The 17,092-nt window shown below is 40.4% G+C and overlaps 1 protein-coding gene across 1 annotated transcript in view; it reads right to left on the reverse strand.

Moving 5' to 3' along the window:
- Positions 1–1,892: 1,892 nt before the first annotated feature.
- Positions 1,893–17,092, reverse strand: part of si:dkey-121b10.7 (heparan sulfate glucosamine 3-O-sulfotransferase 6) — a 37,206-nt gene continuing 22,006 nt past the window's right edge. The window contains exon 2 of the mRNA XM_041815834.1: positions 1,893–3,410. Coding sequence (XP_041671768.1) covers positions 2,792–3,410 — 619 coding nt within the window. The 3' untranslated portion in view covers positions 1,893–2,791. The remainder of the gene's footprint in view (positions 3,411–17,092) is intronic.

Below are 17,092 nucleotides of genomic sequence, written 5' to 3' on the forward strand. Positions count from 1 at the left end.
TCAAATTTTAGCTCCCTAGACGCCTGAGGCTGTATGACCCTACGCTACCCATTGTCACTACCAACTTCACTCAATCTCTACGCCCTTTGAATGGAGACTGACCCATCCCTGTTAGTTACAGGTTGGAATTTAGAGAAACTGATGCATTTTCATGCTAACAGTGTGGGTTTAGATCTGTTCAGAGAAGAAATAATCATCCAACATTAAGGCTTTACATTAATGGCTGACGAGGCAAATAACCAATTATTGATAAGGATTTTGGGGTGGCCAATCAAAATTTCAGGGGGACCCTGGTTGGTCCTGGCTATAAATGGATCGGCCCCTGGTCGGGATTAGAAAGCATTATGTTCAGCACAGAGGAGAGATGCTCCTGAGAGACTGAGCCTCTCTAAAATGCTCCTTTTATACCCAGTCATGTTACTGACCTTTTGCCAATTTCCTCTTTTTTGTTGCAAATGCTCCAGCTGTTTTTTATAAGTACCACTTACTTTTCCAGCCTTCTGTTGCCATGTTCCTTCCTTTTTGAGATGTGTTGCTGCTATAAAACCTAAAATGAACAATCTTTTCATGAAATGGTAAAATGTCTCCATTTCGACAATAGTTATGTTCTATTGTGGATAACTTATGGGGTTATGAGACCTGCAAATCATTGCATTCTGTTTTAATTTACATTTTAAACACGCCCTGACTTTTTTGGGATTGGGGTCGTATATTCCTCCATCAGACTTAATCTGGATGAGGAATTCTGCACATGCTCCAAAGTTTCCACACATTCTTTCTTTGCAGGGGACATCACTCAGCAGTGGCTAACTCTACTTGGGGGGCAAGTGGGGATTTCTGCATATGAATATAAAAGCCTCCATCCAGCCTTGCTCGTTCGAAGGATCCCTTTCAGGAGATCCAGATCATTTGGCTCAGCTCAGTAGAGCTGTTTTTTTTTGACTCCCTGGCTCTTCCTTTGGCTTTTTAAATGTGGATTAAATAACGAGGATGGATGAAAGGCAATCGGGAGCAAGCTATTGTGGCTCACATTAAAGAGCCGTTTCATAGCACAGACTCGTTCATGAACGGCACATCTTTACTCAGACGCTAATCCCACAAGGTGTGTTCTGTTTATAGTATATCACCATTTCAATTAAAAGCAAAAATGAGGATTTTATCTGTTAAAAGGGCTCAGCTAGTTTCTTGGCTCAGTACAAGATTCCTCAAGACTCTTACCTCCCTTCATAGGTAGACACAAGGAGGACTGCAGGACTGAGTGACTTGGGATATTGATCACCTCCATGCCAGGTAAATCAGTAAATCTCTGGAAAAAACACTCTACTGCAGAGTGTAGAGGTCATACTCAATGTATGTCAACATTTTCTGATGATAATTTCAGTGTACAGGTCCAATTAGAGCTTTAAAATTCTAACTTTCCTCCATTCCCATTCATTCCTAATAGCTGACCCCTGCTTCCTGACCACCAACAGACTGCACGCGGCTGCAAAGCACCTACAGTTTTAAAGTGATGTCAACTGTAATCACAGACTTTATCTAGAATTTCAAGACTATTATAATCTTATTTTGGGCCAGTTTTAAAAAGTTCGGTCAAGTTTTCAATCTCTTAAATTGTTAAGATTAAAACTAGATTTTATCAACACATACAGGTGAAAAATTGAAACAACAGATGCTACTTTAAATAAACAGGAGCTTTCCCATGAGTAATTACTTAAAATTACTGTGTTTCTACTCTTATCAACTGCTGCCTTATCAATTGCTCTGCTAAACAGATGTGTTTTTGGGATTCCAGTCAGCAGGACTATTAGTTTGTTTGGAGAGAGATGATAAGCAGAGTGCAAAGCAAAAACGAGTACAAACGTGTTTAAGAATAAAAGTTTTAGTCAGAATTTCAAATACAAAAGTCTCACAATATTCCATCATTTTATAAATTATGCTTTCAGAAATATACAGTTTGATGTAAGTACCATTTGTGGAGCTGAGAGTTGGTAAAATGAAATCACAGATACAGATGAGTGTGTAAAGAACATCGTGTACAGGTATCTGTAACTTAAATAATAGCATATTTACAGCTTGTGTTTTGCTACAAAAGCAGGCTCCTGCATTTGCTACAGTTTGAATGATCTTGAATTATAAGTAGAGAAAATAACCTCTTATAACCATGAACATTTGAGAACATTTACCCAGAGGTGAACTAAACAATGTTAGATTTATGAGACTTTTAATTTTCCATGTAGTGCATCATTCAAAACCTCTGGCAGTCATTTTTACATCACAACTTGCGCGTCTTCGATATGTAATTTAGTGTATCGTAGCTCTGCCACTCTGCTGCCACTAAGTTTAGATTTAAACCCATCTCATTGCATTGTTGGCATCTTTGTGGGGTTATTTTCTTCTCTATAGAGTTTGTGCTTCTTAGTGTTTGGACAGCAATGAGAGCTTAGCTTCTGGCACCCAGAGTGCCAAGTACTAAAAGATCCAATTCAAAGCAAATAAGCAGTTTGATTCGATGTGGCCGGCTCTCGTCGCACACTCGAGCCACAACCAGCGCTTCTTCCAGCTTTTGTTTAGAAAGGCTTAAAGGATTAAAGCTCACATAAAATATGTTGGCATGGCTGTTGTACATCCAGAGAAGGCAGGAGTTTCATAGAACAGAAAGTGAAGGAAAGGCAAGTTTTGCACAGTTAAAGCTTTGGTAAACATAACGTCTCCATGGTTATCCCTGTCTGGTTTCATAGTTGGCTGACTGAGAATGCTACTAACAGTTTTAAGAGCTTTGGTGAGTAGCTGCTCAGTCCCAGCCAAAGTTTTGGCCGGTCATTTGGTAAAACTTGAGATTGAAGGGTCTGTAGAAGTCTCTGAGCCTGAGCAGGACGTCCAAGGGGATCTGAGGATGGGGCCTGCCCTTTGACTTCCCCAAGCAGCGTGGCCTGCTGCTCCCCTCAGGCTTCTTCAGGCAGGGGAAACCTTTGGTCTGGTTGAAGTAGAAGTGCTTGTCCGTCACCACGCGTTTCAGTCCCAGAAAGTCCTGGACGCGGCCCATTTCACCTGCCGGGTCCGTCACAAGGCGTTCGCCGCTTACGAAGAGGAAGCTGGAGAGTGGGAAGAAGTGCAGCCAGTTCTCCAGGTGTTTGGCATAGATGCCAATTCGTACGGCGCTCCAGGATGTGTCGATGAGGCCTGTGGTGGAGTTGCGGAAGGCCAAATTCTGGAAAGATGGGAGCCCGGGAGATTTGGTTAAAGTCTGGGTGTAGTCAGAAACAGCCCGGGTTACGGGGTCACGGACCACCACGATGAGTTTGGTGTGGCGGCTCATGGCGAAAACACGGCGAGGGGCTTCTTTGGTGATGAAGTAACTGGGAGTCTTCTCCATTGTGATCTGACCGTCTAACGTACGAGGCATCAGGTTCCTGGAGAAGAAACAGACAGAGAGGAAATCTATATAAGTGACAAAGAAATAGGGTTGGGGTTGTCCACCAATATTATAGGGCTGAACTGAATAAACTCAACTTTTTAGCATGACTGATTGTGTACATTAGCAAATGTTAACACACTTTTACCGTCTATTTCCTGAAAACATCAAAACATTGAACTATAACCAACCAAAATATCTGATCTGTAAAAGCTCTGTTAGCTGGAAGGGTATCATGACTACTCTGCTTTCAGGACCAATTCAGTAAAAGCCTTCAAACATCAAATAAATTCTTAAAACCTATTTATTTGCTCTTTTCTTTTGGTGTGCAAAAACTCAAATCCAACAAACTGTGTGGTCAAAAAAATCTAGTTTTACTAACTGAAGCTACATTAACAATTTGTAAGTCCAGATAAAAATCTTATTTTTTGATAATAAAGTATAGATTGCCTGTAATATGTTAAAATATTAGCCAATGTGGGCAAAAACACTTCTATAGTGTCTCAAAATAAGATGTCTTGAGCTGCATAAGTACATCTTAAAAGACACTATAAAATAAAATGAGCTTGCCCAATTGGCAGATATTTTTATTCACTTTAAGCAATCCAGGCCTCATTTCTTGTGTCTTATTTTATATTTTGAAAAAAAAAAAAAAAGATTTTATGGCATAAGATTTAAAAATACTTTTCAGACTTTTCTTTTGAACAAGTGTATGTCTCTAGGCCGTCAGAGTGAGGCTCAATGGCGTCTCTTTTGCTACATCCACACCTCACTCCACAGTGTAGGGGTGAACTTTTTTCAACAAGTTATTTCCCCCATGCCCCTGGTAATATGCAAAGACATCCAGAGCACGAAACTGGGTTGTGTCAGTCCTCTTCTCCACATCTACACTTAACTTCAGCCTAAATTTTTGGCCCGAATGTGCCTTAAGTTCTGCACATTACTGTGTGTGTTGTTAATATCATCCAAAATTTTCAGATCTGCCAATACCAGTATAATGTTGATAATATCATAATGAGACGTCAGTCTTTAAGGATCTCATGACTCATTTGGTTCCGATTCTGGGCGTCAGGATACAATTCAAACTGATTCCTCATTCACAGCACATCCAGTATTCGTTTTCTTTTCTTTTCTTTTTTTAAACTTAATTTTTATTGAGTTACATTTTTTGTTACAAAAATACATCCATTATTTCTTAAGAAGAGGTGATATTTTCAGCATTTGCTCTGGTGTGCTGTGCATGAAGGGGCTGTAAATTATTTTTGAACATTAAAGAGCTTAATAAAATGTACTCAAAATGATATGGAGGATAACAACATTTCAAAACATGAGTAGTAGAATTAAAGGAGGGTGAAAGGGAAATATTTAAAGAAGTTTAAGAAAAGCAATGGGAGAAAAGAAAACAAGTGTGAAAACGAGGAATTTCAAATTATGGCACTGACCATATAAAGAACTGCTGTTGTAAAAGCAGCATCAAAATATCAGATAAATATCAAACAAATACATCGCCTCAATTTTCTCATAACATTCCTTTCATGATACCTCAGTGCCTCGAAGGCTTTTTGATTTTCCTTTGTAATTAGTGGGCTAAATAAGCTATTAGAGGGAGATAAACATGGCTGTAGCTGCTGGAAATGATGGAGTGACCATTTCAGCGTAGACTGAGAGGGAATTCTCTGAGCGGCTACTGAAGGAAAAACCACAAGACTGTATTAACCTCAGAAAAGCAATTTCCTCCCATCCGCTGCCTCCTCCTAAACAGCCTCATAACAGCCTGGACTCACTCTGCTCGTGTTTCTCAAAACAGGGAGACAATCCCTCAGGACTGAAATAAAAAACCACATTACTGTCATAATTTTAGAGCGCAGGAGAAGTAACTCCACTTTTTTTAGCAGCTTGCTCTTTCTGAATATGAACTTCAAGCTGATCCTTTGGCTGAAGCTTTTAACAAACTTGAAGTCAGTATAGCTGTAAGAGAATGACCAGACCAATCAGCATCACTGAAGGAGAAGGAGGTGGTAGCTACAGGTGTGGTTTAATAGAAGTGAATGAAGAGATATGCACTGGTACAGCTATAGCAGCAGCTTTATCAGAACTAGACAACATTTATTTGACAGAAAAACAGTTTCACCCTCCTCCATTTCTCCCCAGAGTTTGATTTACCAGCGGACTCCACTGATAGTAAAGAATCATGTATTGACATGGCAATGACTGCCTGTAGAGCTTGCATTATGTCTACTCCTCTGGGGTGCACGCCCACTACAACATGTTTTGTTGCTGTAAGACCTGTAAGAACATTCGCCCAGTCACACTCTGAAGTCTTTACTTCACAAAGATCTATGAGCTGATGCTCGGATGGTCAGACCCATGGATATGTAAAACAGTCCGTCTGGCATGGAAAACTAGGCTCAGGAATAAACAACATAAGCAAAACATGGGGCGTGATCTAACTGCTAGGCCATTTGCACCTTAAAACAACTAATCTAATGTTAGGCAAAAGACTTAATATAGCTTTCCAGAAGCCCATATTTGAAGTAAAAATGTGTCTTTTTGACCTACTAAGTGATCTCTAATGTTGTCTAAATGCTACCAAGTCATTCAGCCAATTAACAAATAAAACAACTTTGAAAATACATGAAGCTTTTGCTGTATGCTTCAGGTCATTATGTGATCGGGAGGGTTTGTTCGTTTGTTAAATGTCAGGAATGGCATAAGGAAGAACTGATTAGATTTTGGGATTGATCCGGATTACCGTCTGGTTTCAGGAATTTTTTAAAGGATTCTGTACTATTGGGAGATAGGGATGATGGCAGGGGTCTGCGCTCTCCCTTGTGCTTTTCTAGTTACAGCTGTATTTCAATGTGCTCTGATCTCATAAATAAACTTGAGGAGTGCAATATTACCATCTATGTAAGCAGTTATAGTCATTTGTATAAAAATGCAACACTGGTCCTAATACATCAAAATATTCTTTTCATTTATTAACCATTTTGTCAGCACTGGTCCTATCAGTCACGCTTGCTGGAAAGCAGGCAGAAGTCCAACGTCTCCCCAGCAAACAGGTTGGTCAGGTATCCTTTCATGGTAGCCATGTGTTTGTATTCAATCCTGGTTATTGCCTTTGGCCCTCTGATTGTTATTATCATCAGTGGTTGAGGTATTCTAGACACAGTTTGGCTTTTAAAAGGACTGGGCTTCCCTCTTCCTCTTGATCTTTACCCCTACTTAGATGAGTCACCGGCTGAGAAGACGTAGAAGTGCCTTCAAAACTCTTTCCGAAGCCTGTGTTTCACTTCAATGCCAGGCAGATTGTATATAACAGCAAGGAAATGGTAGGGGAAGGAAAACTTGCTTGTCCTGTGCCCTTCAGTTCATTTAAATGCTACTGTAATGCTAGAATAAAATCTAATAGCATCCCTTGTAAAAGACATCCAGTAATATCAGTCCCTGAGCTCAGAGGAGCTCCAAATCTCAGGCTCAGTTTGTGTTATATAAATCGAACTGCGAGAGATCCCTCGGCTAATTTCCATGCTTCCCTTCCCTCCCTCCCTCCTCAACAGACATGTGGTGATGGTTGGGAGTTGGAGCCTTCGTGGTTGGTCTGTAAGTGAAGGGCTTATGGGGCTCCGAGCTCTGGTGTGTGGCGATGGAGCCGGCTCTGTTCCTCTCTCTCTGATCCAAAACACACAGTCAGATCCAAGTCCGGCGTGTCCCCTGGCATGAAGCTACGAGGATAACACCAAATATACAACTTATGGTATTCATTTGAAGTAAAATAGGGCCAGGGCTGAACAAAAAAAAGGAGAAAAATACAACAAATACCAAAGGGAGGACAGATTTGGAAACACTGTCGCTACTTTGAACACTGGGATGAGTTACTATTTAGGCTACAACCTTTCACTCTGAAGCCAAGTTTCTAATCCCGTAGCCACCACATGACGTGAGAGGCAATAAAGTTTTTATGAACCTCGATTCCAGCAAAAAAAAAAAGAGACGCTTCAATTCTCGTTTGGGTCCAAGGACAGCTTTAACTACTCTGGCTTTGAGAGGAAATCCCACCCTTAGATACTGTTACTCTCACATGTCATCAATCTGTGAGGCTATTTTGTGGTAACTACATGCTGTTTTGGTTCCTTCCCTTCTCCTCAGCCTCCCTTGTTTACCTGCATTTGCTACATTTCACAGACTCTCAACAACACCATGGAGAACATGCCTGAGCAATTAAGTATTTCCAGCGGAGGGAAAGGGAGAGTAGCATCCTTTAATCAGCATATTTCTGGCCGCAGTGCACTCGGGTCCCACAATATAACTGTCAGAGGAGCCTGCCTCGTTTACGATGAATTTCTCCCAGTGTGGCTCTTGAACATCAGTGCAGAACAGCAGCTGCAGAAATGATCCTTTCGCTCTGAAGAAACTGGAATTACAACTGACATTTTTAAAAAATGTTTTAGATCTTTGAAAATATCATCCTCGACCAAAAACATGCAGCCGTGACCAGACCTGCCCATGCACTGACTAGTCCCCTTTAAACGCAACCTTCCCTAGATGTCACACTAGTATCACTAAGATCACTTTATAACCATGCTTTTATAATACAGCAAGACAAACCAAGACAGCACCATCACTGCTGTCTATTCAAGAAACACAAATTGTTGAGCTTTGATAACTTCATCACGTTTTTGGATATTAGATTAGCACAAAAAACATCCCCAACACTGCTCCTCCACCGTTAAAATCTTTGTGCAGCCTTGATCCGAGTCACAGGGCAGAGCCTCCACCTCTAGACGTGACTGTAACATCCTGAAACAAAGTCCTCCTTTTCTCAGTAAGCCTCCTCTTATAAGGCTGCTAAAGAACGGAATAAACGTCCACACGATTTAGAGTGTTACAAACTATTGTTTTTGCCTATCATGGAACAACTTGTAAGATGCCCTCCTTGACATTGTAGTGTATCATCAGCCCATGTCTACTTCAAATGTTAAAATTTTCCTGTTAACTTTTAGCTCTTTACTGAATGGTTCTTCTCTAAAATGACTGTTTCCTCATCCAGACTGTATATTGTCATGTCACCCTCCTAAGGCCTTTGTTTACTGAGTGTTTTTTTGTCCACATCTTTTTCAAGTTAAAAAATAAAACTGAGCTTGTGTTGTCCTGATCATAGTTACACATTGGCGCCTAAACTGTTGTCTGTCAATATTTTTTCAGATCAGGTTAAATTTTTTTGCTTGTTTTTGCATCAGTCCAAGTCATGCCCCCCTCCCCTCTCACAGTGACCCCTCACTTTAAACACTGTGATTTTTCTGTGCATTATGTGGATCTCAACCATAGTATAGAACAGATAAAGGCAGACGTTTGTACTCACAGCCACGTAACAGAGACTGAATTGAGAAGTTGCCTTAAGTCTCTCCAACTTGGCACAGCGCTATGTAAATGAGCGGGTGCTGTATGAAGCTCTCTGTCAGGATGGATGGATGGATCCAGTGTGATTTTAAAGGAGTGACAGAGCCACATTCTATAAATCTGGCAAAAAAAAAAAGAATACTAATAAAACACAGCGGACTCAGTGTGCAAGACTCGAGTGCATGATGTTTTTATGGACTACAGATCAGAAAAAAAAGCATCTGAAAATGACAAACATATGCATAGTGAACACTTACTCATTTTCACTATCTCCCCTTTCCTCTTGTATGAAAGTAGCTCTCTTTTACTTTTTTCTCCCCCTTAAACTACATAGTATTTGCTTACCCCCCTGTTTTCTGTCTGCATGCTCTTTTTGTGTGTCCCACTTTTCCACAGTTGTTACATTTTTAACTGCCAAATCTGCAGTCTTTGGCCAAGTGATTTTTCTTCCCGACGCATCTGTACCATTTTGGAATGTCTGGGGCTTTGGTCGTGTGTCTCTGATCTTGCTCACTGACCCTGCCGCTCTGTTCCATTTACCAGGTTCTCTCATGCTATGTAAATTCACAACATCTCTGTTTGCCACATGCAAACACGAGTGCTCTCTTCATTTATGCCACAGATCAAACGATATCTTAACATCATTGTCAATGAATCACTGAAGTTACTGTCCTGCACCAGCTTTCTTAGTTCTGCAACATAATCACCCACACTTTGCATACTTTTCTGTTGCCCTCTGTTGGCACTAAGATGCAATAACATTCAACAGTCACTTTAAATCACAAGGAAAGTCCCTAAATAATGACATTTTAGGATTCTAATGAAAATTTGTACTTATTTCTGATTTTTTTTGGCACCATTATTGAACCAGTACACCCAAGAAGTCTTCAGAGAAGTATCAACGACAATTGGAGCAACGGTGTGGTGTGCAAATCGACACAGACGGACAGACATGCCGCCAATTATAGCAGCAAGATAAAACAATCAATCTAACCAGTACTACTGGATCAAGACTCCTTGCTAACATTTTATACTTCAGCCTAAGAATGGATGGTGTAAGTTAATCCCCATCCTGGGGATATTTAAAAAGATCCACAGAATTGCTTTAATTACCATCATGACGATTGTGCTGTGTCGAACAAATATTAATAAATACTTGCTTTTACAGGAAAACAGAAAAACATCTGATGTAAGTGGGGGTGCTCCATAATGTTTTGTGTGATGTATTATGTTGTCATCATAATAGTGTCTTTGTGTTCTCCTCTGGTTGTGCAAAGGCAGACGAAAAGTAAAAGTAACAACAGCAATACCAACAGCAAGATTTGATCTCTTGTTTTCTTGTGTCTGTAGCTCACATTGGTCTAATGGGAGTCATCGTGTTCCCCTCCAGTCTGAGTGGGCCTCCATTGACATCGTGTTTACATCTTGAACCACCAGCCTGTAATCACAGAACAGCCTGGCTACAACAAAGAGCCCTGGAGGAGGCCACACAGTGGTGGAGAGCGTACAGGAAAGAAAGAGCAAAGGAGAAGACTTGCTGAGAATAAATAGAAAGAGAAGAGGAGCCAAGATGGAGAGAGGAAAAAACACAACAGCAACTTGACTTGGACATGAAATCCTCTCACTCTCATGGTTGTATTGTTTTCCTAGATCTGATCTCAGCAACAAGGCCTGTGTGTGTTCATTGCACCTCTACCGTCAGCATCTGGAGCAGGAATAAAGTCAGTTTTCAAAGTGCACAGATGTGCGTTTATCTGCATACAAATGTGCCCAGATGCTCTCACAAGCTCCCATTTAACCATTTTCCATGTGGGTGGGCTAAGCTTTATTAGGGTCTGTTTTGAGGACTACAGGCTACTGTTTATGAGTAGGACACAAGGACGTGAGTGAAAGAAGACTGCATCAGGCTTTCAAAGCAACAGGAGACAAACAGGAGCTACGTCATGTGCAGAAAGATTATTTTAAAACATTTTCCATTTCTGTTCTCAAAGCCAAACTGGGGTAACTACATTATTGGGTCTAAAATGAATTAACGCCAGATTCTGTTGACGTTTTTACAACATGAAAAATGCATATGCCATAGAAATTTCATATTTCCATGAAGACAAGAAGCAGAATTTGCAGCTGCAACAAAATGGAGCTGCAGTAAAATAAAAGCCAGACCGCACTCTGCACTCTGGCTTGGTGAAATGGGCTCAGCCATCATTTTCTGTACTGTGCCACAAGGAGACAGCTATATGTACTCAAACGGCTGGTGAGATGCGCACAGCAGGCCATAGACATGGTATGTGTGGGTTCTTAGCCTAAAACGTGCCTTTACCTGTGACTGAAAAGGGCCACCTCGACATAATAGGATCATAGTATTGCATTTTTCTCTTACACATAAATAAAGTCACCTCATACAATCATAGGATAGCAAAAAAAAAAAAAAAACCTCAGGTTCAGCTAGTCCTGCAAAAGAAAACTGGCCTTACTTGGAAGAATAGAGGACATGTGCTTTCTAACCTTTTCTACTGAATTGAATTAAAGACATTTTAACAATTTGTGTAAATTCCTGTATGTCATGAGCATAACACAGCAGATTCCAGCCATCATTGGGTTACTGGGTATACTGGGTACTGGATACTGGATACTGGGTACACCACGGAAGGCCACCAGTCAATGACAAGGCTGACATATAGACACAAACAACCAGACTCACTCAGGTTCAAACCTACAGGCAATTTAGTCACCAATTAGCCTGGTAATTTCCAAAGTGGGGCCCCTAAGAAGGCCTGAAGCAATGACAAGGGGGGCTCAACAAGGCTAAAAAAAAAAAACCATGTATGTCATTTTGCACCTCCTGCAAAGTATGTCTAAATTTGTGAGAGGACCTCCAGGAACATGAAGGGCTAACGATGAATCCAAAGCAGACATAATGACTAATAAAACAAAGATGAGAAAACACGAAGAATCAAATTTCTCTCGGTATGGTACAGATGTGTACCGAACGGATACATGTGGAATGAAGCTCAGACACAGACGGAAAACCAGAGAACACCTCACTGTCACACTGTCCTGGCAACCACACAACCACAGCCAACGACAACAGCCTGAATATTCCCAGATAAAAGTGTCCTGTTTAGGAACACTTTGTTTCCCAGTAAAATACAACAGTGGACAAAGACAACAGCAGTAGTGCTGACATTGTTCAGCAGTGTCACTGACAGCACGTCGTCCAGCGGACCAATCAAAGCATTTGAAAACAAGAACAAGAACATCACTGTAATGAGGAGGAACAACAAAAAGTCTCACCATCTGGTTATAAATTTCCCATGATTTAAGATCATTTTTATTCTAACAATGGTGCTCTGGTTTTGTGAATCAAATTAGTTCTAAACACGGCAGTACCTTCAACTGTCAGCCTCGAAGGAAGGGGAGAGGGGACTCCATCATGTCTGCAGCTACGTCATAGGTAAAGTTATCCTCAGATTTCACATGGCTCTAACCTCTTTATCTGCCAAGATCAGCTGTGAAAAGTTCTCCCAAACTTTCTAGTAGGTCCCATTGGTCAAAAAATAATCCAGTGCTGAAGTCCATGTTGAAATCGGCAGGATAGATGCTAATTAGCATACTTAACAAGCTAACTTACAGTTGTATGATGATGTGTTCAAGTTGGCTGGGAATTTTTAATGTTTAAAGAATGGGTATAAATATGTCACTATACCAATTAAAATAACCTAGTAATTTAAAAATGTATTTATTTATAATATTCTTATTTATTTAAGACCTTCAGGAAGGAGGTTGCAGCATTATTAATACTTTAAATGTAATTTACTCAACTATTATTTTTATACAATTTAATTTAAAAAAATCTTTTATTTGCTTTAATTACCGTACCGAACCGTGACTTCAAAACCGAGGTAAGTACCGAACCAAAGTTTTTCCATACCGTTACACCCCTGTTAGATGGAACAAATCACTGGAAATTATCTGACAACTCGGTATAAGAATGCTTGCAGAAATGGTCTCCACTGATAAAGAAATGGTTAAGCAAATTTTTCATGAAAATTTGAACAGACCAAAAGTGTGTGCCAAAGTTGTCCCCAAACTTCTGACTCCTGATCCAAAGGAAAAACAGAAGCTACTTTGTGGAACAAACTGAAGGAAACCCAAATTTTTTAGGAGTGATTACATGCGACGAAACTTGGATCTTCCAAGCTGATCCTGAGACAAAACAGCAGTCAATTCACTGGAAAACATCATCATCACCGAGAAAGAAAGCACGATAAAACAAGTCCAAACTCAAGGTCATGTTGATTGTTTTCTTTGACATTAATGGTTTAACTTTGGAGGAGTGGGTTCCCAAAGGGTCAGCTGTCAATCAACACTATTACAAACAGGTTCTAGAAATCTCTGAGAAATAGTCAGAAGAAAGAGACCAAAGTTGTTTAAAAAATGGTTTCATTCTTCATTGAGACAATGTGCCAGCTCACACTGTGTATTTACCTGATCTAGCACCGTGTGACTTTTTCCTAAGATCAAATCTGTGCTCAAAGGTTTTGAGTTTGTGTCAGAAGTTAGAAAAGAACAACTGAAGCTCTGAGAAAACTGTCTGAAGAAGACCTGCTGCACTGGTTTGATCAGTAGAGGACCTGAGTGAAGCGGCGTGTTGATGCAGAAGAGGAGATTTAAGCCATTGAAAAATATTTATGTTCAACAAAATTATACTACATTAGTCAGATTTTCAAATAGCCATACCTTGTAGTTGATCTTAATGACAACTTCCTTGCTGCCACAGTGCTCTTAAATGTGATATAAGCAACTGCTAACTGCTTCAGCACCAATAGCATCCTGTAGGAACAGTGGAGTTAAGCACTATTCCTATCTAGAAAATAAGGGTAAATTTGTTAGAGGCTGTCAGGTTATACTCATATACAACAAAAGCATTGGGTGACAATATCTGGTGAAGGAATGTCGACATTTACCTGCAAAAAGGCTGGTGCAGCTAGCACAGCTCACTATGATGATAAAAAATGTGATTAACTTAAGAAAGAGGAAGTTTTTTTTCCCACCAACATACTTTATAAAGTAGTATTTGAATCATTTTTATCATCACGAACCACTCTAGCAGTAATATTCAAAGAGCTGTAAACAACTTCAGTGCAACTTTTGGCTGTGTTCTGGAGAAAGAAATGACTCATAAATTCACTATCACTGTGTCAGTGCCTCTCTTTGAATTGTAGAGCAGATGAGTGCCTTTGACAGAGGCTAACAGAAGCTTTCACCATAAAGAGTCTCTTCACTGTGATGGTGTGTTTATATTTTAGAGGCACCTCCAGGTACTGTAAACATGTTGGCTTTTATCGCCCCTTAAGTGGGAATTACACACTGCAGATTAATTTCTGTGATGTACATTTTACCGTACTGCTCACACATGTACTACACATCTGAACAGGCCGTCTACAGGATGGACCCACATCTGGGAGCAATGAAGTCCCCTGCATATGTGTGCATGCTGCTGCGTGTTAGTGTGTACGTCGGAGATGAGGGAAGTGTTTCTGGGTTAGGAAGTTTCCCTCTGGTCCCGGGGTTTCGGAGCTCTGAAAGCTGTGATCCGTACCGACTCTGCTGCCGGGCCACAGGCCAGACCCCCGGACCCTCTTAATCCCCACCAGCCTGCACCACTCGGAAACAGACCCTTCCACCCTGAGGGTCGGAGGCAGATGGTTGTGTTTCGGGAGGCGAGACCACGGAGGATAACTGGGGATCATGTATTCAACATGTCATCATGTGCAGATTTTTCTCTCTACATGTGATGTTTCCTACTTTTTATTCCCATTCTGCTTAGGCTCACTTTCTTCCTCTCACCTCTGTTTTTCCCACTTTTCTCCTTTTTCCTCTCACGACTTCAAAGCCTACACTTGGCCTGTACTGTATCCTTCAAAGTAAAACTGTTAGGAATACATTTGACATGTGTGAAGGAATTCTAAAACACTCTGACGTCTTCGACCACTATAGAGGGACACATGAAGACAGATGCCGTCTGCCTGTGTTCAGAGATCTGTAAAAGCTGCTGCGTGGAGGCAGAGGTTTGTCATTACTGACGGCAAATACAGGGCTGAGGAACTGCTGTGGGATGATTAGAAGTCTGTGGAGATTTTAAGCAACTCAATAAAGAGGAGGTAAAGTAGTACTTGTCTTTGTGTGTGTTGGAGTCAGGCCATTGCATTAGTTTGGCTTCATTCCTGGACAATATTTAGACTTTCGTCAAATTTACTCTCTGCTTTGCTGACATAAAGAGAACTCCTTACATATCAGGTACTGATATAAAGAGTTTTAAGGCTTAAGTCCAACTTTATTACTGATAAATAATTAAATGGGCCGTTTAGTGTACAGAATTTAAAAGGGAACTTTCATTAATAATAATTGCCCTCCACAGTCTGTTTTAGCAAACTCAATTCAAAGCTTTTTAATGCTTTCAAAGACCGTAATTCCCTTTTCTTCACTAAATATGAAGTGCTGTCCACTTACATGATTTCAACACTCATTACATAAACACACTACATAAATCGCCCTTCCGTGTGTGTGGCGGTCGATTACACACTGAAGGCTACTCTCTGGCAGACACGTCAGGGTGGTGTGGAGTATTCTTCGCTGAGGAGGTTTGTATCACTGGTGTAGGTCTGTAGGAAAGAGCAGAAGAATGTGTGTATCTGAGGGAAAAACGGAGGCGTAACAGCTAATAGAGACATGACAGAGGCCTGAGAGAGTGAAGGAGAGATGGTCAGTCAGAGTTTCCTCTGAGGATCCAGGAAGCTCTAATGACAGAGGAAGATGTAAGTGTTTATGTGTGAATGTTAGCAAACCACTAATGTTACACTGTTTGAACACTTAGTATTAGCTAGCAACTGTTTAAATTATCTTTAAATTGCTGACTGATGTGACTGACGATTATTCGTCTAGCTGGAATATTACGGTGTTTCAGGATATACGTGGACAGGTTTAAGGAAGGGATCTTGCTCCAAAATGCTACTATTTTTATATCTGCTAAACATGCAGCTGGTTTCAGCAGAAAATATTGTAGCTAAACTTAGTGTGAGTCTTACGGCCTACCTTTGATCCAGATGAGGCTTAAGTGAGTTTTCATGAAGCATCAGATCAACTCTCGCAAATTAGGCTGGAACAAATTTTTTTAGTTCCAGAGACGCTTTAATAAAGAACAGCAGACAGAACAGAGAATAAAACAGGATATGGCTACAGTATATAAATCATGATGAAAATACTGAACACTGCACTAGATATCATGATTTTTTCTCACATCCTTCAGCACTGATTTGGCAGCCCTGATTTTATCCATCAAAATAAATAAAATACTGGTGAAACAGGACCAGATATATCTTTTTAGAGATGAGGATGAAATCATTAGCCCTCTTATCAAAATTTCCTTTTTTTAAGTATCTCTTGAGTGCTTTTAAAATGAGCAAGGGATTTTTAAAACAGCTTTACTTAGTTTTATTTTGAATGTTTACATTATTTTACTTTTCACATAGGAACAAAGTTATTACAAAAACCACCAGGGAATTTATCAGCCCGCTTCAGAAACTAGCTTTTTGTAGCGCCATAGCACAAACCACTGTGGCAAACCCTCACGCAAACTTGAGTGAGGGTTTGAGCTGTCACTGGGAAAGCATTATAGCGAGACAAAAGAAATCAGACTTGAGAAAAAGAATTGTTGATGCTCACAAAGCAGAAGGAGGACATACAAAGTTAATACAGTATTTCCAAAAAGTCAAGACTTTGAGTGAGAAATCTAGTCAGGAAATTCAAAGAGAGCCACATAGTACAGAACAAGCCTGGCAGAGGTAGTAAGAGAAAAAATTCTGAAAGACTGGAAAGAAAACTAGTGAGAGATTTGTCCAAAGACCTCAGAACAACTGCCAAGACTGGAGTTGAAGTCACAAAGAAGGCCATCACCAGAGCCCTGCACAGGAACAGACTGCGAGGTTCAGACTACGAAAAACTCTGCTTCAGCAGAAGAGACACCTTCAAGCCAGACTGAAGTCTGCTAAGGACAACGTGGAGAAGGATTATAAATACTGGAAGCGTGTCCTTTGGTCAGATGAGGCAGAAAGTAGGGATATACATTAGGGTTGTGAATCTCTCCTTCTCAAGATGATTCAATTTGAATCTCGATTCACAGAGGATTTGATTCACTGACGATTCATTAAAATACAGAATGATTCAGTCTGATCCGTTTCAATTCAGTTCAGTCCGATCCCATCCAGTACAGTCTGATTA

Source organism: Cheilinus undulatus, linkage group 20 (assembly GCF_018320785.1).
Source record: "Cheilinus undulatus linkage group 20, ASM1832078v1, whole genome shotgun sequence".
Lineage (NCBI taxonomy): Eukaryota > Metazoa > Chordata > Actinopteri > Labriformes > Labridae > Cheilinus > Cheilinus undulatus.